Source organism: Vidua chalybeata, chromosome 6 (genome assembly GCF_026979565.1).
Source record: "Vidua chalybeata isolate OUT-0048 chromosome 6, bVidCha1 merged haplotype, whole genome shotgun sequence".
Classification (NCBI taxonomy): Eukaryota; Metazoa; Chordata; class Aves; order Passeriformes; family Viduidae; genus Vidua; species Vidua chalybeata.
The window spans coordinates 56,487,685-56,507,222 of NC_071535.1; the positions used below are offsets into that span (position 1 = coordinate 56,487,685).

A 19,538-nucleotide genomic window follows, 5' to 3' on the forward strand; every position below is an offset into this window, starting at 1 on the left:
GTTTTGAGCTGGCTGAGGCTGCTCCCTGACCTCAGGCCTTGGTTCTGGGTGAGAATGGATTTGCTCCTTGCCCAGAGGCCAGTCGGATCCCACTGTGCTGGTCCCCACTGCTTCACCCACGGTCCTACACCAGCATTGCAGTGCTGGCTTCTGACTTCTTGATCCTGAGCTGAAGCTGGGGTGGGTGGATATTCACCAACACTTTCCTTTTTTAATAGCAGGAAAGCCTTTTCCTCCTGTCTGAGTCAGTGGAAAGGATTTCCCTGGGTTTCCCCGTTGTAGCCTCGGCTGCACTTGTCTGCCTCAAAGGAGCAGGTGAAAACCCAGAGGAGTGGCTCTCTGTGGCTGTGCTGCTTTCCTGGGAAGGGCTAGGAGCCCCCCCCTTCTTGCAGGAAAATGAGCCTCGAGCACAGCTGGGCATGTATATCCAAGTGTGAGCTGGAAAAAGAACTTTTGTGGTTCACCTCATCCTCTCTCACCACAGCTCCCACCAGCTGGCATCACTGCAGTTAGTCCCCACCTATTCCCCTTTTTTTCTTCCCTTCGTTTATTCCTCTCTTTTGGATCTTGTCTAATGGTTTCTCACCACAAGTGCCACTGGCAGGCACTCAGCAGGATGGGCAGTGTCTGGGAAACAGGTTTGTCCGGAGAGGAGCTTCATCGCCTGCCTGGGGATGAGTTGCCCCAAGCTGAGGTGGACCATGCACTGGGGGATTTCCTGTGCTGCCAAACCTGGGACACAGGGGTAATTTGTACATTTCTCCTGAACCAGGAAAGTCCTGGTGTTTCATATACAAGGAAATCAGTGTTAGGTATGTCTGAGCACAGGAGCACAAAAGGAGGTGAGACCAGTCTGTCACCAATATCCTGCCATTCAGGGTGCCCTGGGAAGGTGCTTATGGGGCTCCGTGGAAGAACAAGCTCAGGAATGTTTTCCTGTCCTGCAGGGAAGGGTGCTCCAGTCTGAGGATTGCACAGGGGTGTGCACGTCACAGCTGGGGCAGCAAGGCAGGCAGCTGGGAGAGCTGGGGTGCAGGAGCTGGGGTTACAGCCCCTTAGACATGAGGCAATTTTGGGCTTTGAAACAATTTTTGTGTGTCATGGGCCACAGGCAAGGGCAGCTCAGGGGGCCACTTCCTGAAGAAGCTCTTGGACTGCATTTCTCTGTCACAGCACATGGAGCAGTTTCCCCTGAGACCCACCAGCACCCTGAGTCTCATCGCTGGCAGGCAGGGACTGGGGGGTCCCCACAAGGATGGGTGCACACCAGGGGCTCCCTGGGCTGCACACCTCGTTAGGGGTACGGGATGAGGGTCTTCGGGCTGCAGGGTAGGGGTACAGGGACATTGGGAGGGGTCCCAGGGAAGCAGGGTGGGGGTATGGGGACAGTGGGGACCCGGGATGCAGGACAGGGATACGGGGACAGTGGGAGCTGTCGGGGCGCAGGATGGGGGTACCGGGACAGAGGCGGGATGGGTCGCTCGGTGCCGGCGGGGCGGGGCGCGGTGACGTCGCGCGGTGCCGCCCCCGGCCCGGGGCGCTCGGTGCGGGCGGGGCCGGGCGGAGCGGGCCGGGAGCGGCGCCGCGGGTGCGCGCAGGGGCGAGGGGCGGCCCGGCCGTGCGCGGCTCCGGCCCCGGGCGGGGGCGGGCAGAGCCCTGCGCCGCGCCGAGCATGCGAGAGCCGCCGGGGCGGGCGGCAGCGGCGCAGCCAGCCGGGGCCGCGGCCGGGGCGGCGGAGCCATGCTGCTGGCCTCGGCCGTGGTGGTGTGGGAATGGCTGAACGAGCACGGGCGCTGGCGGCCCTACAGCCCGGCCGTCAGCCACCACATCGAGGCGGTGGCCCGCGCCGGGCCGCGGGCGGGCGGCAGCGTGGTGCTGGGCCAGGCCGACAGCCACCTGGCGCCCTACATCATCGACCTGCAGTCCATGCACCAGTTCCGCCAGGACACCGGTGAGTCGGCCCCGCGGCCCGGCCGTGCTGGGCGCTCCCAGCGGCACCGCGCGGCGGCACGGCCGGGCGGGAGGGGGGTCCCGGTGTCCCCCGCTCCGGGGCCGTGCGAGGCTGCACCGAGCGGCGCTGCCGGGCCCCGCCGTGCCCGATCCCGCACCGCCCTGCCGCGATGCCAGCTCGCCCCGTGTCCTCCCACCTGATCCCCAGGTCCTCGCCCTGCCCTCGCTGCCCAGTCCTGCCCACGCATCCCTGGTCCCCCCCCGGGGTCGTGCTGCCCGCCCTCCTGGCTGCTGCAGCAGCGCCCCGGGCCCTGTTGCACCCACCCCATCCTTCTCCCTTCAGGAGAGCCCGTCTGCTGCACACCCTTCCCAGGGCCGTGCCCGGCTCCCTCTGTGCTGGATCTGAGCCGCCATCGACCTAGAGCTGAATGGCACTTGGGTGACGGATCCTGCCCTGGGGGATGGCAGCCCCAGGGCAGGGGCACAAGCAGGTGGAGGGATGCTCAGGGAGGGCACGGGCAGGTAGGGTGGGTCCCCAGCGTGATGGGGCTGTCTGTCCACCACTCCTGGGGTTGTCTGGGATGTGGGGCACAAGCACCCATGGCAGGGCATTAGCGTGGGCGGTTGTGACCCCCAACACCCCCGTGATGGCCAGTGTACTTTGTCCCTGGGGTGCAGCAGAGTGCCAGACACCCTCCTTTGTCCCTCTTTCCCCAGCAACCCTGGGGGCTGGCAGTGACCCTCCCCTGTCCGTGGGTGTGGGGACAAGGGACCTCTGCGAGCAGGGTGGCTGGGGGCCAGTTTCTGAGGGCTATTGTTGCCCAGGGTGGAGGACTGAAAGGGAGATTGTTCTGTCTCTCCCTGGGTTGCTGGGGATGTTGGTATTTTGGGTCATTAAACAGCTCTGATTTGGGGGGGTCGCGACCCTGGCAGGCCCTGAATAGCTATTGTTCCCTTTCTTCCCCTGTTGAATGGGAGGCCGGCTGGCGGCGAGGGGCTGGGGGAACACACAGCATTCCCACACTGCTGCCTGGGGACCGCCAGATGCCGCATGCTGCCGCCAGATTAGGATAAATCACTGCCCCGCTCCCCTCGCCTTTTCTGCCCCGGGTGCCCCTTGGTAGGACAGGGCAGGTGGCTTGGCTTGGCTTGGCTTGGCTCAGGTGTACCTGCACCCCATGCCCCTTCAGCAGGGTGCTGATAAACACCTTTTCCTTCTTATCCCACTCGTGTCCCTGCGGGACCTGCGGTGGCGGCTGTTCTCCGCCGAGAGGTGGGGCTGAGAAGGGACTGAAATTCTTGGAGGCTTTGCAGGACACGTGGTGAAAAGCCGAAGCAGCAGACTTGTTACTGCTTCTCTTTGAGTGCTTTCTCGTTCCTCATGCTGGGCTGAGCCATGGGGATCTGCAGAAGGACCTGGAGGCAGTGGTGCTTGTCCCACCTGTTACTGGACACCTCTGGGCATTAGTGACACACTCAGGATGGGACCCCAGTACCATGCACACCCAGTCCTGCCCTGCTGTGAGACATCCCAAAGAAGAAGCCTTTCTCCTCATTGTAGGAGTTCCCAAATTTTGTGTCCATGCTTTGAATGCATCCTCGTTGATTAGGAGTGGTGGGAAAGGAAACGACTAGCCAAAATAAGGATGCAAGGCACAAAGCCTTGGTGCTTTGTGCTCTCATCCCACTCCTAATGTTTGCTGATGGGGCAGCGGGAGCTGGGCACAGGGCCCCGCTCAAACTCCTTAGCTTGGCCTCACAGGGATTTTCCCTGTGAGGAAAATCAGTTGCCACAGTTGGGGTTTTCATCGCGGGCCGGTTTGGCAGCTGCAGATGGTGGGGCTGGCACGAGCCCCGCTCCCCTACATGTGTGAGGCCCTGTGTGTGTCACTGCTTGGGGCTCAGAGCTGCCCCTCGAATCTTTTATTCATGTGTTCCAGCCTACAGCTGGGAAGGAGACAGGCGCTACAGGACTCGGGTGCCCTAATGCCTGGTTTCATCAGGCTCCCGTGGGAGGTCCCTGGGAGCAGGCTGGAGCAGCCAGGCTTGTGGTTCTGTGTTTCCCCATCAGGGCTGAGTGACTCCATGCTTGGCCTGTGGGCCAGTGGGAGTGAAATCTGCCCTTCCCTTCAGCCCAGTTGCACTGGGGGTGCACCCCCAGGCTGTGGGGCTCCCTGCCCTCTGGGGAAACTGAGGCACACCGGTCCCCTGGCAGGGTGGGGACAGCAGCAGAGCCGGAAAGCCGTGCTGTCCCCGTGTCGAATGGCTCCGGTGGGACAGGTCTGGGTGGTTTCACTGCCTGCTCACGGGTGGGTGCTGGCAGCAGGGTCTGATGGCATCTGTCGCCCTCCCTCAGGCACCATCCGGCCTGTCCGGCGCAGCTACTACGACCCGTCCTCGGCGCCAGGCAAGGGAGTCGTCTGGGAGTGGGAGAATGACAGCGGGACGTGGACGCCCTACGACATGGACGTGGGCATCACCATCCAGCGCGCCTACGAGAAGCAGCACCCCTGGGTGGACCTGAGCGCCATCGGCTTCTGCTACGTCATCGACTTCGCCACCATGGGCCAGATCAACCGGCAGACCCAGCGCAAGCGCCGCGTCCGCCGCCGCCTCGACATGGTCTACCCGCTGGTGTCGGGCACCCTGCCCAAGTCGCAGTCGTGGCCGGCCAGCCCCGGGGCGGCGGCGGCCCCGCCGGTGCCCGCCTGCACGTGTCCCCAGTGCCTCCTGGTCATGAGCGTCAAAGCCGCCGCCGCCGGCCCCGGCACCTCCACCCTGCAGCCCCGCAAAGCCGCCCCCGCGCCGCCGGCCGCCCCCAAGCCCCCGCTGCCCGCGGCAGGGCCGAAGGCGCCGGACGGCGTGGCCGCCGTGCGCGGCTCGCTGAAGCCGCTGGCGGCGCAGGGGGGCCGGCGGCAGGCGGCCAGCACGCCCGCCCTGAGCTCGGCCGGCGCCTCTGGCAGCCCCCCCGGCGTGGGCAGCGGCAAAGGCTCCCGGCCCAGCCTCGGCACCCTGAACCGCAGCCACCTGCAGCGCCTGGCCATCGCCCAGTCCCGCGTGCTCATCGCCTCCGGGTGAGTCCCACAGGGTGCCTGGCTGGAGAAAGGGACAGCACAGACTTTTACCCCTCCCCAGGGCACTGCAGGGGTCTGTCACCCCTGAGCATGGTGGGAGACACCTCGGCGGTCCCCAGCCTCCCGTGGAGAGAAGTGGGTTCTGCTGGGCCCCTCGCCTTCCTCACAGGTGCCTGGGGACCGGAGCAGCGATGGGGTGGCTCCTGCATCTCAATGAAGAGGCTGAGGCTGCTCTTTCTCTTGGAGTCAGGGGTTGGGTGGGGGACTGCGAAAGGCCCAAAGAAAAGCCATTCAGGCCCCATGAGAAGGGGTCCCTCCAGACCCCCACCCTCTGGAGACATTTTTTTGTGGTGGGGTGGACATTTAATGGGCCTGTTTCTCCCCTTTGTCTGCCTCTGCCGTCAGCCTTCTGTCACAGCCTGGCCCCTTTCCTCTCCCTCTCCATCCTCCCCCTTCCCTCTGCTCCCGACCTGCTGGGAAACTTTCCCATGGAAGAGAGCCCCAAGGGGAGGGGGGAAAGAGCTGTGGCAGTGACGTGGCCGCAGGAGAAAAGAGGAAAAGAAACAACAGACTGGCCCGGGGAGCTGTGACAAAAAGGGGCCATGAATGGAGATGCAGTCAGGGATTCTAAAGCGCCAGAGAAAAGGCGGTGGCGGGGCAGGGAGGGGCACGTTGCCCCATCGGGGGATTCTCTTTTTCCAGCCAGGGCCTGTGCAGTTGCTCAGGCAACTGTTATGTAGCCCGTGGGCCCTGTGGGGATGTGGGTGCCTCTTGCCTGTCCTGATGTGGTCTCTGCTGGCTCCCCTCAGGGTCCCCACTGTCCCTGTGAAGAACCTCACTGGCTCCAGCCCTGTCAACCCAGCACTGGCAGGTGAGGATGGGGCTGCAGCAGGTGCTAGTTGCCCCAGACTGGGGGGACAAACAGCCCCAGTGGGGCAGATTTTGGGGAGCATCTGGGTTTCAGGGTGTTGCTGGTTTTCCTCAGTGCCATTTGTTACCTCCTTGCACAGGGATCACGGGGATCCTCATGAGCGCGGCCGGGCTGCCCGTGTGCCTGACCCGGCCCCCCAAGCTGGTGCTGCACCCCCCACCCGTCAGCAAGAGCGAGATCCAGTCCATCCCCGGCATCTCCCACTCCTGCCGCAAGACCACCAAGAAACAGGCCAAGAAGGGTAAGAGACACTGTCCCTCCTGCCCTTTCTGGTTCCCCTGTGTGCCCCGTCCCTTCTGCTGCCCCTGGCAGTGGGTTTCTCCCATCCTTTCTCGCTCTCCCGCAGGTAAAACCCCGGAGGAGGTGCTGAAGAAATACCTGCAGAAGGTGCGGCATCCGCCAGATGAGGTATGAGCAGCAGGGCTGTGCCAGGGTGTTCCAGGGGGCTTTGCCCTGGGATGAGGGGCTGGGGACACACACAATGCCACGTGCAGGGATATCCCACCGCCCAGTATGGCTCTGCCCTGTCCCCAAGGAGGGGCTGCATGCTGTGTGCACGGCCCCTGCAGGGTGACAGCCCAGCCCAGGGGTGGGTGCCAGTCCCTGGGTGAGAGCAGGGCAGCCCATCAGCACCCATCCCTCTGATCTCTGGCCTCCCCTCTGGCACAGGACTGCACCATCTGCATGGAGCGGCTCTCTGCCCCCTCTGGCTACAAGGGGCCCCAGCCGGCCGTCAAGCCTGACCTCGTGGGGAAGCTGGTCAAGTGCAGCCACGTGTTCCACGTCCACTGCCTGGTGGCCATGTACAACAACGGCAACAAGGTGAGAGCCTGTGGCCCCGGGGACCCCCAGCTCAGCCACCTCTGCTGAGCTCCACGAGCTCTCCATGGGACAGAGCTCCAGCCTGGCTGCCCCAGAGGACTCCTGAGCTCTCACCCTGACTCAGAGTTTAATTTTTATCAGCAGCAAGCACTTGGGGACTGCTAAATCAGAACTCAGGGTATTGTGTGGGTGTGTTTCCCCCCACTATGCCTGGATTTTTGTGCTTGTTTTCCTTGCCAGGGTGGACTTTGATCCCTGCATGTTTGAGCAGAGTTGCCTGGAATTTGGTGCCATGCAGTGCTTCTCCAGCCACGGGAGGGTTTTTGCAAATACCCCTCATGCTTGACATTCCCTGGAAAATGCATTGTTTGGAGATTTTCAATATTTATTATATTTCCCTCTTTGAAAAAACAAAGCAAAACAAACCACCAATTCAGAGCTAGGGAAAGCAGTGAGGACTGGAGAACTGATGGGGAAGAGAAATGCAGACCTCAGGTTTTTGGTTTAAGTTGGGTAGAGAATTCTCCCTTCCCTATCCCAAGTTCCTGACAGTTTTTGAAATTAGGTTTTTCCTGATTAAAGTGATGTTCAGTGCTGCTCAGGGACTCAGTGCCTGGCGTGGCTCGGTGCTGCAGAGACTGGTTTCACTGTGTCCCCCTTTTTCCACTCTCAGGATGGGAGTCTGCAGTGTCCCACCTGCAAAACCATCTATGGGGTGAAGACAGGGACGCAGCCTCCCGGGAAGATGGAATATCACATCATCCCCCATGCGCTGCCCGGCCATGCTGACTGCAAAACCATCCGCATCATCTACAACATCCCCCCGGGGGTGCAGGTGGGTCTGGGGGGGCCACCTGGGCTGGTTGGCAGCCCTTGTCACAGCTATAGCACCCCCAGGTCCAATTGCAGCTCGTGCCTTGACTCAGGAGCTGCTTGTCCATAGGGATGTTGTGGGAAGTCTGGGGTGTATCTGCATGAAAGTGCTGTCCCTGTCTGCTTGGAGGCAGGGGGATTGTGGCCATTAGTGCCCACCAAGGCTTGGGGAGTTGCCCTGTGCCTAGAGATTTTTTTTGAGCTCCAGAAAGGTTTTCTTTTCCCCTCCACATTGCAGGGACCAGAGCATCCAAACCCTGGGAAGAGCTTCACAGCCCGTGGCTTCCCACGGCACTGCTACCTGCCAGACAGCGAGAAGGGCAGGAAGGTGAGCTGGCCGAGGCGTGCCAGGGTGGGAAAAGCAAACATGCCTTAAGCAGGGGAATGTGGGTGGAGGTTTTCTCCACAGCCCATCCAGCAGGCTCTGCAGGCATCCCATGACCTCCTGCAGGCTCAGCAGCCTGGTCCCTCTGTTCTGGCTGGGCCAGGAGGCTGTGCTGGGGTGCTCCAGGAGGCCTTGCCTGCGGGCTGCCCACATTGCCGTGCTTGCTTTGCTGCCTGCCCCATTCCCGGCCTCCACAGGTACTGAAGCTGCTGCTGGTGGCCTGGGACCGGCGCCTGATCTTCGCCATCGGGACCTCCAGCACCACGGGCGAGTCGGACACGGTGATCTGGAATGAGATCCACCACAAGACAGAGTTCGGCTCCAACCTCACTGGCCACGGCTACCCCGACATCAACTACCTGGACAATGTCCTGGCTGAGCTGGCAGCCCAGGGCATCACGGAGGAGAGCCTGGCGCAGGAGAAGGACTGAGACCGTGGCGAGGAGGCAAGGAAAGGGTTGCCTGTGCCGGCACCCACCAGGATAAAGCTGCTGGAGATACCTGCCTGGGGGCTTTCAGGGCACACCTGGAGCCCCCTGCTCCCAGTGGCAGCCACGCAGTGTCCCAGGCTGGCTGGGAACGTGGGAGAAGGTCCTTTTGGCCATCCCCTTCACTCCTGCAGGGCAGGAACATCCTCACACACAGCTGTGGGGCTTCAGGCTGGCTTGGCCACCCCTCTGGATGGTGTCCTGTCCTCGCTGCCACTGTGCTGAAGGCTTGGGGGGTGCCAGACTCTCTTCTCTCCTCATCTGTGCCAGTCCCAGCCTGACCCAACACCCCTGCCACCTACCTGGGGCTGGGATCTGGCTTGGGGTGGGAGCTGGGGCCATGGGAGTCCCCCTTGCTCTGCCTCATCCCTCTGATGTTTGTGTGTTTGTTTGTTCTGTCCGGTACCTCCCCACTGGTCTCCTGTGTCTGTGGAGGCTGGGGGGCCCTGGGGTGCCTCAGCTCCCCCCAGCTCTGTCCCCTGCTCCTCTTGGCTGTGTCTGAGCTGTGCCCTGCAGGGTCCCCATGTCTGGGTTGCCCCTGCGTCTGCATGCCAGGGAGGGGCTGGTGGGTGGTAGGAAGTGTGTGGGGGGGCAGTGACATCCCACCCCCCCGGAGTGGGTTCCTTGAACTGTTCGTATGGGGGCGTCCCCACGTTGGAATTTCTATATACCTCGTGTTTTGGGGTTTTGTCGTATATATGTACATATAGGGGGGGGCATTTGGGGAGGCAACCTGGGAGAACGTGGTGCTGCAGCCGAGCTGGGGCTGGGCACAGTGGTGCTTGGGGTTGGGACAGGGGCTGTGGGGCCCCCCACCCCGACAGGGCTCTGCCCCATGGGAGGGCTGTCACTTGTGGGTCCCCATGGGGCCAGGTGCAGGTGGGGTAAGAAGTGTCCCCCTTCCTGCCCCCGGAGAGGCCTTGGGAAGGAGAGGAGGGGAAGGTGGTTGGTGAGGGGTTGGCATGGGCTGGGCCAGGAGGGTGGTGTGGGTAGGAGAGTGTGGGTGATGGGGATGGGGGAAGTGTGTTCCAAGGCTCTGGGGGTCCCTGTCAGCCCCCTGGGGTGACTGGGCCTTGGAGAGCCCTGGGCTGGTGGAAGGTGTCCCTGCCCAGGGCAGGGGTTAGGAATGAGAGAGTCTGTGGAGTCCCTTCCATCCCAAACCAGGGGTTTGTGGCGCCTCTCGGAGCCACCTGTGCCGGGTGCTGGGGGTTCCCTGGCCTCTGTGCTGGTGGGAGGGGGATCCATCCTGCTGTGCATCGTTCTGTTGTCGTTGCTGTTTTTCCTCTCCGTGGCCTGGAGGGTCCGTCACCCCCGCGGCCACCCCACAGAGGGGCTGGGGGTCAATAAAGCGGATAGCAGGGGACTCTGGCGGTCCCTGCATGGCCTGGCCTCTCCGTTGTCTTCTGTCAGTCATCTGTGTGGCCAGGCGAGCCAGGGGCACTGTGGGCAGGGCCAGGCACCCCGAGTCCCCGTGATGTCCCTTTGCACTGATCTGTGCCCAGCCGCCCTCAGCGTGGGTGTTATCTTCTACCTCAAGGGAGAAACCCTCTTTCCCCAGGCACACGCCCCTGTTTGGGTGGCTCTCAGCGGTGTGATTTCTCCACTGCACGCCCTGGGTTTTCCCCAGTGCAGACAAAGCCTGTCTGGAGCTATGCAAAACCTTCTGGGTGAGAGGGGGGAGGGTCCCCCATCTCCGTGGTGCCAGCCCGATGGCTCTTACTGTAAGTCTTTCCACAACGTGACTTTTTTTCCTTTTTTTAATGCTCTGTTGACTACACGATGAGTTGCTGGCTGAAATAAAACTGCTCCGTGCCTCTCTGCATGCGTGTGTATATCTATCCCGATAGATATACATGGAGACAGGGGTTGAAGCTTGCAGCATGCAGGATTTGGGAGATGTCCCTCCCCGGGGCCCCTCCACTCCCTCCTTTTCCTGTGGGTTTGGGGATTTGGGGCACAAGGGGAGGGAGCACTCAGGGCACCGTCCCCTCCAGCTCCTGCTGGTACCCCTCGCCCACGCTCAGCACCGTGCTGTGCTCGGGGCTGGCGGGGGCCGGGCTGTCCCCTGTGCCCAGCTCGCGGTACCCCTTGGCCCTGTAGCGCCGGTGGCCGTACCAGGCTGTCCCCAGGCCGGTGGCCAGCCCAGCCAGCACGGCCACGGTGACTCCAGCCACCTCTCCCCCTGACAGCCCCCGGCCCCCGACCATTTCGGCCACGTGCTGGACCTCCTCCGGCCGTGCCAGCCGCCACACGTGGCTCTGGCCGTCCCTCACCCAGGTGCTGTCCCCGTCCTGCACCAGCAGCGTGTCCACGGCCGGCAGGTTGGCGGGGGGCCGGGTGAAGGGGGGCAGGCGGGCGGGCGGCAGCGAGCCCCCGGTGAGGAGCCCGGCCTGGACGCAGAACTGCACCTGGCAGCTGTCGCTGATGAGTGCCAGGTGCTGGCTGAAGCCCGGGGGACAGCCCTTGGCGTGGGGGTCCTCAGCCGTGCCCCGGTGCTGCCCAGCCAGGGGGTTCCCTGCCTGGCAGCTGAAGAAGCCCCCGAAGGGCACCGCGTACTCAGCCCCCTCCTCGTAATCCTGGCTCACGCACACTCTGAGCTCGCCGAAGAGCTTCAGTGGGAAGTACCCCGAGGGACAGGACTGGGCTCCGGTGATGGGGTTGGTGCCGTGGGTGCTGAACAGCCCCCCAAAGAGGTATCCCGAGTTTGGAGCCACCGGCCCGCTTGCGGCGCACCAGTAGGCACTGAACTGCACGCGGGAGAGCCAGAAAACGTCCTGGCACTTGCGGTGGCAGAAGATGCCCAGGGTGCACTTGTTGTGGCACTCCAGGTGGCTGTGACCCTCCTCCCGCTCCTGCACACCCAGCAGCACCGGGGTGTAGGTGGCGGGGCAGGAGAAGGCCCCGGTGAGGGGGTTCCTCTGCTCCAGCCGTGCGCACAGTGCGCCGGTGTCGGGACCGCCCAGGCCGACGCACTCCTGGAAGACTCCCCCGAAGGTGAAGTTGGCCATGGTGCCCTCGCAGGAGCCGTCGTCAGTGTTGGCGTGGAAGTTGAAGTTGGGTGAGGAGGCGTCGGTGCAGCCCGGGGCGGTGTTGAAGGTGTAGTAGCGGCGGATGGCGAGCTCCACGCACCGGGCCACCCTCCGCACCGTGGGCACCGGCAGCTCCGGCACCGTGCTCGGCTTGATGAAGAAATACAGGGGCAGCCCCGAGCGGTCCAGGGCCACCAGCTGGTTTTGAATCCTCTCCTGCCATGTCTTCAGGGTGATGCCTGGGTAAAAAGGGGTCCCACCGATGCTCTCCACCCTGGAGTTGGTGCGGTTGTCCAGGTACTGCTTGGTGAAGCCCGAGCCGACATCCAGGGATTCCTTGGTTCCCGCATTGACGATGCTGTGGAAGGCCACGCCGGCCGAGGCGGTGACAGTGTTCCGTGTGGCCCAGCTGTCCTTCAGGAAGGTAGCCTTGATCTGGTCCTCCTGCACCAAGGTGGCTCCCGCATCCACAGAGGTGATGGTGTGGGTGCCGTAGTTGAGCACCAGCACCTCGGCCAGAAAATCGGCCATCTGGGTCTGGTTGTTCTCCAGGTGGCTGGCGATGGTCAGCAGCTGCTGCTTGAAGGCCTTGTCCAGGGCCACCTCGGGGTTGATCTTGGCAGTGTAAACCAGGTTCCTGACTTGCACCCGGGTGGTGACAGACTTGTCTCTCACCTGGTGGGTCTTGGTGCGGTGGAAGTCGCTGGAGAATTTGCCATTGATGGCGGAGAAGAGGGACAGCTCCAGGTTGATGGAGGCAGAGGTGATGCTCTGGTAATCCTTCCAGGACTCGATGATCTCGGAGTTGATGTCCAGGTTGGTCTGCTTGCGGGGGATAGTGAAGATCTCGTCTGGGATGACGTAAAATCCATCTTCTGTGGTCTTGCACTGTGAGTAGCCCAGGTTGATGACCCTGCCCATATCCAAATTCCTGAGGTTATCCCAGCCGCCCCCCGGCAGAACTTCCAGACGTGAGAGCTTCAAGGTCTTGCTGCACGCCCCAAACCCTGAAGAGGATGAAAGTTCCTGGGACTGCTCAGCCCCTGTCACCCATGCCAGCAGTGTCCAGGTGAGCAAGGCCCCCCAGAGCCCCCAGCCCATGGCTGAGCTGGTGCTGGGCCCTCAGCAGTCGGAACGGAGGGACCGGAGCTGGGAAAATGAGCTGGCCGAGGGAATTGACAAAAGGGAAAGGAGAAGTGAGAAGTGAGGCATGTGAGAAATGACAGAATGGAAACTGAGACCAGAGGGTGGGGAGCAGGAAGGTGTCTGTCCCTCCCTCTGCCCCACCAGGGGCTCTCTGCAGCCTCCTCTGCCCCACTCCTGTCCTTCCCCCAGGGTCTGCAGTGTCACCAGCCGGGGACAACACCTCCTGCTTGGGAATGCTGAGCCCCAGGTGCTGAGGATACTGATCCAGCTCCACCCAGCTGGTGCCTGGCTGGGCTTCGGATTCAGCAGCATAGGGCAGGTGCTGCAAATTTTGGGGAATAAACAGTTAAGGAAGTTTCTGCTGTGAAAATGGTGACTCTTTCCATATAGACAGATTCACTTCCCCTGGTTTTGCTCCTGAGTTCCTCTTTGCAGGAGACTTCTGCCTGGGAGGAGGCTGAAGTGACAGCTGTGAAGGAGGCATAGGGACCATAGGTGCCTTTTTTGGGCAGGATAATGCCAGGACTGGGGGGTGAAAGGATAACAGGAACACCACTGGGGCTGTTCTTTCTGGCTCCAGCCCCTGGAGTAGCTGGAAAACCCTTGTGCAGGGATTTTCATCTGCACTAGGATGTGCAGGCTATGTCATCACTTCACCTAAAACCTACCCCTGTGCCATGGAGGAAGTGGAATGTTAGGTTTTTCCCCCAGCACTTTGAGGTGGTGCTCTGAATTAACCTATTCCTGCCTTGCTTCCGATGGTGAGATTCCCGTCAGTGCCGTGGCATCTCTCCTGGGCAGTGCAGCTGGCCAGAGGTCCCTTCTAACAGTGTGACAGCAAAAACCCCACAGCCGAGGGTAACCAGGGGTTTTGGGGATGGAGAATTCAATGGCATCAGCTGGCAGCTGGGCCAGTTCAATTGATGCAAAAGGAAATCCAGGACTTCTCCAGAGGGACTGTTTTTCCTGGGTATGTGGAAACAGAGACCTTTTTACCATCAAGTGAGTGAGGTCTGGGGCTGTGTTTCCAGTTTACTCTTAAATTTCCAGGCTTTCTTTCAGCTCCCCTGGCCGGGCCAGATGTGCAACAGCAGCGCGAGGGCCGGAGCTTCCGGGTGGCTCTGGGAGCACAGATTCCATCACGGCCCAGCCGTGTCTGGGAAGGCCTGGGGAAGGGACCAGACATCTCCTGGAACTGAGGAGTCCTCTGCCTGCAGTGGAGTGGGAACCTGGTGGAGACTGAGGGGAAAGATGAGACACCATCCTTGGGGACACTTCCTGTGCCATGGGGCAGCTGCTGTGGGGACTCCAACACTTTGTGGAGCTGCCCTGCCCTCGGTTTTTTCTGTTTTTTTGGGGATATGCCCACATGCTTCTTATGGAAGCACTGAACTGCTGGCGAGGGCACTTGGACTCGTTTTGTGCCTTCTTTGGGGGTGAGGAAAAAGAGAGGTGTGTGAGTCTATGAGATGATGGTGTCATTTGGGGCACCCCAATGTCTGTGGTGGGGGAGCCGGTGAGTGGGGAATGAGGGGGGAACTGGTGGGATCCCCCCCAAAAAAGGGAGGTTATAGCCTCAAAATGCCTGAAAATTCATTTATGCGTTAAACAGTAGAAAGTGTAAAGACTCTCATTTTTTTATATATACAAAAAACGCTATTTATTTCAAGATAAATTTGCTGTGTTATAGACAGGACTTCAGACTGTAAGGAATTCTGAATATGGATCCATAGCGCTTGAAAATAAAAATACAACGTTTTATGTATGTAAACGAAACAATAAAGGGCTTGAAGAGGTAAGACAGGATTATCAGTACGAAGGACCTAGAAAGAGCTCTGTGTACGCGCAGTTCTTTCTCCCTGCCCGCGCTGGAGCACCCGAAATGCGGAGCTGGGACTCACCGAAATGGGCACTTGGGGGCACCCCTGAGACCGCTGCGCATGCGCGGTGGCCGCTACACCCGCAGTGCTGCCGCCTTGTGGGCACAGCCGGTACTGCAGCACCGAGCGCTCCGAGCGCTTCCCGCGGCTCCGCCGGCACCGGGACCGGGACATGGAGCTGGGCCGGGACCGGCACCGGGACATGGAGCTGGGCCGGGACCGGGACATGGAGCTGGGCCGGGACCGGCACCGGGACATGGAGCTGGGCCGGGACCGGGACATGGAGCTGGGCCGGGACAACGACGGGGACTGGCCGTGCGAGGCCGCGGGGCCCTCGGCCGGGGCCGCTCCCGGCAGGGATCGCGGCCGCTGTGCGGGGAGCGCAGGCGCGGAGCCGGGGGCGCAATGGCGGAGCCCGGGGAGCAGCGGGGCCGGGCCGGGGGCACCGGGGGCGGCGGCGCCGGGCTCGGAGGTGAGCGGGGAACGGGGAGAACCCTGAGCGGGCGGCGGGAACGGGCCGGAGCGACCGGGGGAAATGGGGGGAGTCGGTGTCCCGGGGAGTGGATCCGAGTTGCAGGGGAGGGCTCGGTGTGCCGGCGGAGGGCAAGCTGGTTAAAGGATAAAGATGCAGAGGAACAAGTGTTGTAAACCCCCCTGGCTCTCTGACAGAGCAAACCTTCCAGTAATCCCAGTTCATCTCTCTGAGAGACTCTGGGACCATAATGTCTTCCGGGAAAGCAAAACAAGCACAGAAATGAGGAAATAGGATTCCAAATAATAGTGATTTGATGGGTGTAGGAATGATTCTTGTATGTTTGACGCTCCCCTTTTAACTCCTGGAATAATTTTTAAATTATTCTTTTAACAAATGGTATAAATTTGAGAGGAAATGGTGCAAAATTAATGCATGGAGAGATCATGAAATCCCCAAATGGTTTGAGTGGGAAGGGACCTTAAGGATCATTTCATTCCATCCCCTGCCATTCCATCCACAGCCCAGGGTGCTCCAAGCCCCATCCAGCCTGGCCTTGGACACTTCCAGGCATGGAGCAGCCACGATTTCTCGGGGTTTATGGGCACAGGAGGAAATTTCCAGCAGGAGCTGAGGAGTTTCCTTTGCTCTGTCCAGCCCCAGCAGGGCTGTGGGAGGCAGAGGATGTGGGAACAGGAGCTTTGCCCACTGCCTCGGGGGAGTCTCTGCTGTCCCAGCCCAGCAGAGCAAACGTTTGTGGTTTAACATCCCGTTAAAAGGAGCTGCCAAGCCAGGAACGGGAACGGGCCGCGGAGCAGGGCTGGCACCAGGCAGGGGGTGACATCCAGAGGGTGCCACCAGCCTGTCCCTGCTGCCCAGGCTGGGGATGAGCAGGCTGGTGCCTGTCCCTGTGCTTGCTCTGCAGGATGAGGAAGGCAACCCTGCCGAGGAGGAAGATGAGGAGGTGTGGGAGGATGGAGACAGCGGCCGCCAAAGGCTGGGGAAGGCACAAGTCCAGGTGGGAGATGCTGCCTTCCAAGGAGAGGGACTTGTCTGTCCTGTTGGAATTTGGGGTGAGAGGCCAATGGAACAAAGGGTTTGATTCTATTTTCTTACTCAGGTTCTCATGTGCCTTAGGAGGTATTTGTGGAAAGGTCATTTGTGGAAAGGTCATTTTAGTGAACTTGCACTGGATTTGAAGGAATGTGAGCCCTGGGGCAGAAATCCCTGCACTGCTTCTGTGTCCCTACCTTGGCTTATCTGAACAGTCCATGGGCTGAGATTCCTTGTTTCCTCCTTCTCCAGGTTCTGGATGAAGTCCTTCCTTTCCCAAGGGCGAGAAAGCCAGCAGGATGTGAACCAGAGGTGGTGCTTTAGGAAAACCCCTCCAGCCTGGGAAGGAGCTTTTGGCTCTGGACACATTCCCAGTCCCCAGGAGCAGCAGGACCTGTGCTGTTCCAGCAGGTGAGGCAGAGGTGCCTTTCCTTCCTTCCTCCCTTCCCTGCTGCACTTTGGCTTTTTGAGGGGTCTCTGGGGGTCTGAGGGAGAAGTTCTTTGTCCCTCCAGGGCAGAATTAGCCCTGGTCCCACTAAAAGCAGGAGGAATCATTTTATCCCTGTTTTTGGATACACATTTTGTGTTTTCTCTCTGTTGCTGACACCGTGTGGTGAAGCAGCAACTCCCAACCTTGTCAGTGCTGCTCCCAGCTTTGTTCATAGCTCGTAAACAAGAAACAGTAATTTGCTGCCCGGTGGTAATTGGATTAAGGACAAGACCTCCCTCTTTGTTTAATATTCCTGAGAAAAGCTGCCAAGGAATAAAACGAGAGCTTCCCCCAGTGAAATCCTGCCCAATTCCATGCTGGGTTTGCACACACACAAGGCTCAATCCCTGCTGGAATGCCTGTCACAGCCCCCAGATCAATGTGCAGTTTAAGGTCTCACAGCCTGACCAGGACAATCTTTTGCCTCTGGACATGGAAAATCAGTTTTTCATTGTTACAGCACCAGCTCAAGGTAATTATGAGGTGGTGTAATGGTTTTTAAGTTGTGCCCATGGAGGAAATTCACTGCAGCAGCCAACACTGCTGTGCCTTCATGAGCAACCCTCTGGGTTTGGGATCTTGAATTGTGGGTATGAAATCTCACAGAATCCTCTGAGGCTGAAACAAAGACAAGGAATCTCTCTTTTCTGAGATGGAAAGAGCCAGAGGAAGTTGTTGAGGGAAAGGAAAATTAAAGATGGTAAGTGCTAAAACCTTTGTTCTTCCCTTCTCCTGAGCTCTGTACTTGGGAATGGGTCAGTTCTGGAAGTTTCCTGGAGACACTGGAGAATGATCCCTGGTCTGCTGAAAAGTGGGAAAATCTCACTGGCAATTGCAGCCCCTGAGGGAGGGAAAAAGGAGCAGGAGCTCAGTCTGTGAGTGTGTGAGAAATAGGGGGGGCGAAATGTATGGATCATCCTTTGCCTCAGGGCATCAGGAAAAGCCCTTGAGCAAAAAACTGCAGTGCTGTTCCACAGGAGCCCCTGCACAGGCCCTGGGAAGTGGGCTCATCCCAGCTTCCCTTCCAGAACAAGAGGAACACCCCACAGTGCTGTTTGAGACATTCCTGACTAGAATTGGGGCCGACTGGGCACTTCCCTGTTTTCCTGTAGGATGTGGGCCATGACATGAATTGGCTCCAACAGGGCCCAAGATCCTTGTGGGGTCTGTGGCAGGGACAACTCCCAGAGCCGGACAGGGAAGGGAACCTTCACCCACACTCCCAAAAAGCTGAGAGGGAAAAACACCTGCCTGCAGCTGCCTGCAGCTCCTGGAGCTCTGGGGTTTCTGGCACACTCAGGGACATGGGATAATGCCAGAATTATTCAAACCCTGGGAATAATGGAATTAATACCACCCCTTGAGCCTGTTCCGGGCAGGCTCCTGCCCATCGCTCACTGGTTGCAGATGGCTGTGGAAGTGATGGAGGCATCCAGGGAATGCTGATTGTTTTTCCCTCGCTTTGGCAATCTGGTCAGTAAAAATACTAATTGAGCTCTTCCAGCAGGGAAACATTTAAGCAAGAGGTGCTGAAAAGAATTGGAGTTTCTGATTTTAAGTCTCCAACTTAAAATAGTCTTTGGATTGTCACCGGTCCAGCTTCCATGGACAGGTCACTGTGGCCAGGAGTGTCCAGTCCTGCTGGAAATGCACTGGACCAGGATGTCATTTTCACTTTATATGGGTAAAGACCCTCTGGCTGACCCCCAGTGACTGAAAGCACCAGACTGGGTTTCCAGGGCACTAATTCCAGGTGTTCTGGTTTTGGGAATAGCACAGGAGCCTTTCCCTTGCCCAGAGGAGCATCCAGTGCCTCCCATAGTCCACAAATCCCCAGGATGGACCACAGAGAAAATAACAGGAATATGGAAATCCCCCACAGAGGGAGTTTGTGGTGCTCTGGATTACATTTTGGATTTATAATGTTAAAGGGGGACTGTGGAATGCCTTTTCTCCTTTTTATTGTCACTGTTATCACTGCTCTTGTTGCTATTACTGTTATGTGCTGTCATCAGTATTAAATTATTATATTTGTCTTGGTTTCCATTATTAAGCTGTTCTGATCTCACCCCCGAGCTGGATTTTTGTTTCTGGTTTCTTCCCCTTCCCACGGGGGGTGAGGGAGCTGCTGCTGGTGCCCAGCTGGGTCTGCCCATGGCCTGGGGCACTCCTGGAGTCTCCAAATCTGATGGACTGGAGCAGTTTTGGGGCTCACAAAGAGACACCCAGTGCTGCATTCTGGGGGCTCAAAACTGGTCTCATTTGGCCAAGTACAGAAATAGACACTTAAGTCCTGGTTTGGGGGGCTTGAAACCAGCGTGCCTCAGATAGCATTTGGGATCTCAGAGAGACCAAGTTCCACGTTTTAGAGGCTTGAAGCAGAGACCATGTCCTGTGTTTAGGAGGTCTTGAAACATGGGTCAGTCAGCCAGAGTTTGCGCTTCACCAAGAAAGATTTAAGTGCTGCATTTTGCGGGGCTTGACTGCAAGGCCAAAGGCCGTGTTTTGGTGCTGCAGGCGGCTCTTTCGGCCGGGGCGAGTCCGTGTCTCTGAGCTCCGAGCCGTGCCTTAGGCACAGCCCAAAGCCGCGCTCCCCCGGCCGCAGCGAGAGCTCCGCAGCAGCGACGGAGCGCCGCGGGCGGGGCTGGCGGCGGAGCCCCAGGGCCGCGCTTGGGGCTCGGCGCGGGCAGCCGGGAGGGGCTCAAGGCTCCGAGCGGAGCCCGGCCCGGCGCGTCGGGCTGAGCACGGGATCCCGGCGGCTGCCCGGGCCCGGCCCAGCCCCGGCGGGTCCCGGCCCCGCGCCGGCCGCGGGCGGAGCAGGAGCGGCAGCGCCGGGCTCGGCCCCAGCGCCCGGCCCGGAGCGGCTCCTGCCGGTCCCGGTGCCGGTCCCGGTGCCGGCCCCAAGCCCAACTCAGTGCTGCGGGGCCGCGCCCCGCAGCCCGCCC

The 19,538-nt window shown here is 60.1% G+C and overlaps 3 protein-coding genes across 4 annotated transcripts; 2 read left to right on the forward strand and 1 right to left on the reverse strand.

Annotated features, from left to right (window-relative positions):
- Positions 1-1,655: 1,655 nt before the first annotated feature.
- On the forward strand, positions 1,656-10,345 carry DTX4 (deltex E3 ubiquitin ligase 4). Of its 2 annotated transcripts, none has more exons than XM_053946099.1 (9): positions 1,656-1,951; positions 4,307-5,024; positions 5,834-5,895; positions 6,035-6,196; positions 6,302-6,363; positions 6,625-6,777; positions 7,451-7,612; positions 7,889-7,978; positions 8,233-10,345. In XM_053946099.1, exons 1-9 carry the CDS (start codon positions 1,741-1,743, stop codon positions 8,464-8,466), a joined length of 1,854 nt encoding a protein of 617 aa, XP_053802074.1. In that variant the 5' UTR covers positions 1,656-1,740; the 3' UTR covers positions 8,467-10,345. The 2 variants fall into 2 exon arrangements, with proteins under 2 accessions (XP_053802074.1, XP_053802075.1); XM_053946100.1 differs by lacking the exon at positions 1,656-1,951 and adding an exon at positions 2,409-2,472.
- A 33-nt stretch (positions 10,346-10,378) lies between these two features.
- MPEG1 (macrophage expressed 1) lies at positions 10,379-12,717 on the reverse strand. Its single transcript, XM_053946098.1, has one exon. The coding sequence runs from the start codon at positions 12,651-12,653 to the stop codon at positions 10,497-10,499; it is 2,157 nt and encodes a 718-aa protein (XP_053802073.1). The 5' UTR covers positions 12,654-12,717; the 3' UTR covers positions 10,379-10,496.
- On the forward strand, positions 12,652-18,642 carry LOC128789715 (ATP-dependent RNA helicase DHX8-like). Its single transcript, XM_053945881.1, has 4 exons — positions 12,652-12,748; positions 14,665-15,050; positions 15,976-16,068; positions 16,356-18,642. Exons 1-4 carry the CDS (start codon positions 12,652-12,654, stop codon positions 16,425-16,427), a joined length of 648 nt encoding a protein of 215 aa, XP_053801856.1. The 3' UTR covers positions 16,428-18,642.
- Positions 18,643-19,538: the final 896 nt, after the last annotated feature.

What these genes read in the sequence shown, in the direction of transcription:
- DTX4 (XM_053946099.1), top strand. Translation starts at nt 1,741, where the DNA reads ATGCTGCTGGCCTCGGCCGTGGTGGTGTGGGAATGGCTGAACGAGCAC. An exon ending in TGTCAACCCAGCACTGGCAG is followed by an intron (nt 5,896 to 6,034) that starts GTGAGGATGGGG and finishes CTCCTTGCACAG; the next exon opens with GGATCACGGGGATCCTCATG. An exon ending in ACATCCCCCCGGGGGTGCAG is followed by an intron (nt 7,613 to 7,888) that starts GTGGGTCTGGGG and finishes TCCACATTGCAG; the next exon opens with GGACCAGAGCATCCAAACCC.
- LOC128789715 (XM_053945881.1), top strand. Translation starts at nt 12,652, where the DNA reads ATGGCTGAGCTGGTGCTGGGCCCTCAGCAGTCGGAACGGAGGGACCGG. An exon ending in TGACAAAAGGGAAAGGAGAA is followed by an intron (nt 12,749 to 14,664) that starts GTGAGAAGTGAG and finishes CTACACCCGCAG; the next exon opens with TGCTGCCGCCTTGTGGGCAC. An exon ending in CGGCGGCGCCGGGCTCGGAG is followed by an intron (nt 15,051 to 15,975) that starts GTGAGCGGGGAA and finishes CTTGCTCTGCAG; the next exon opens with GATGAGGAAGGCAACCCTGC.
- MPEG1 (XM_053946098.1), bottom strand. Translation starts at nt 12,653, where the DNA reads ATGGGCTGGGGGCTCTGGGGGGCCTTGCTCACCTGGACACTGCTGGCA.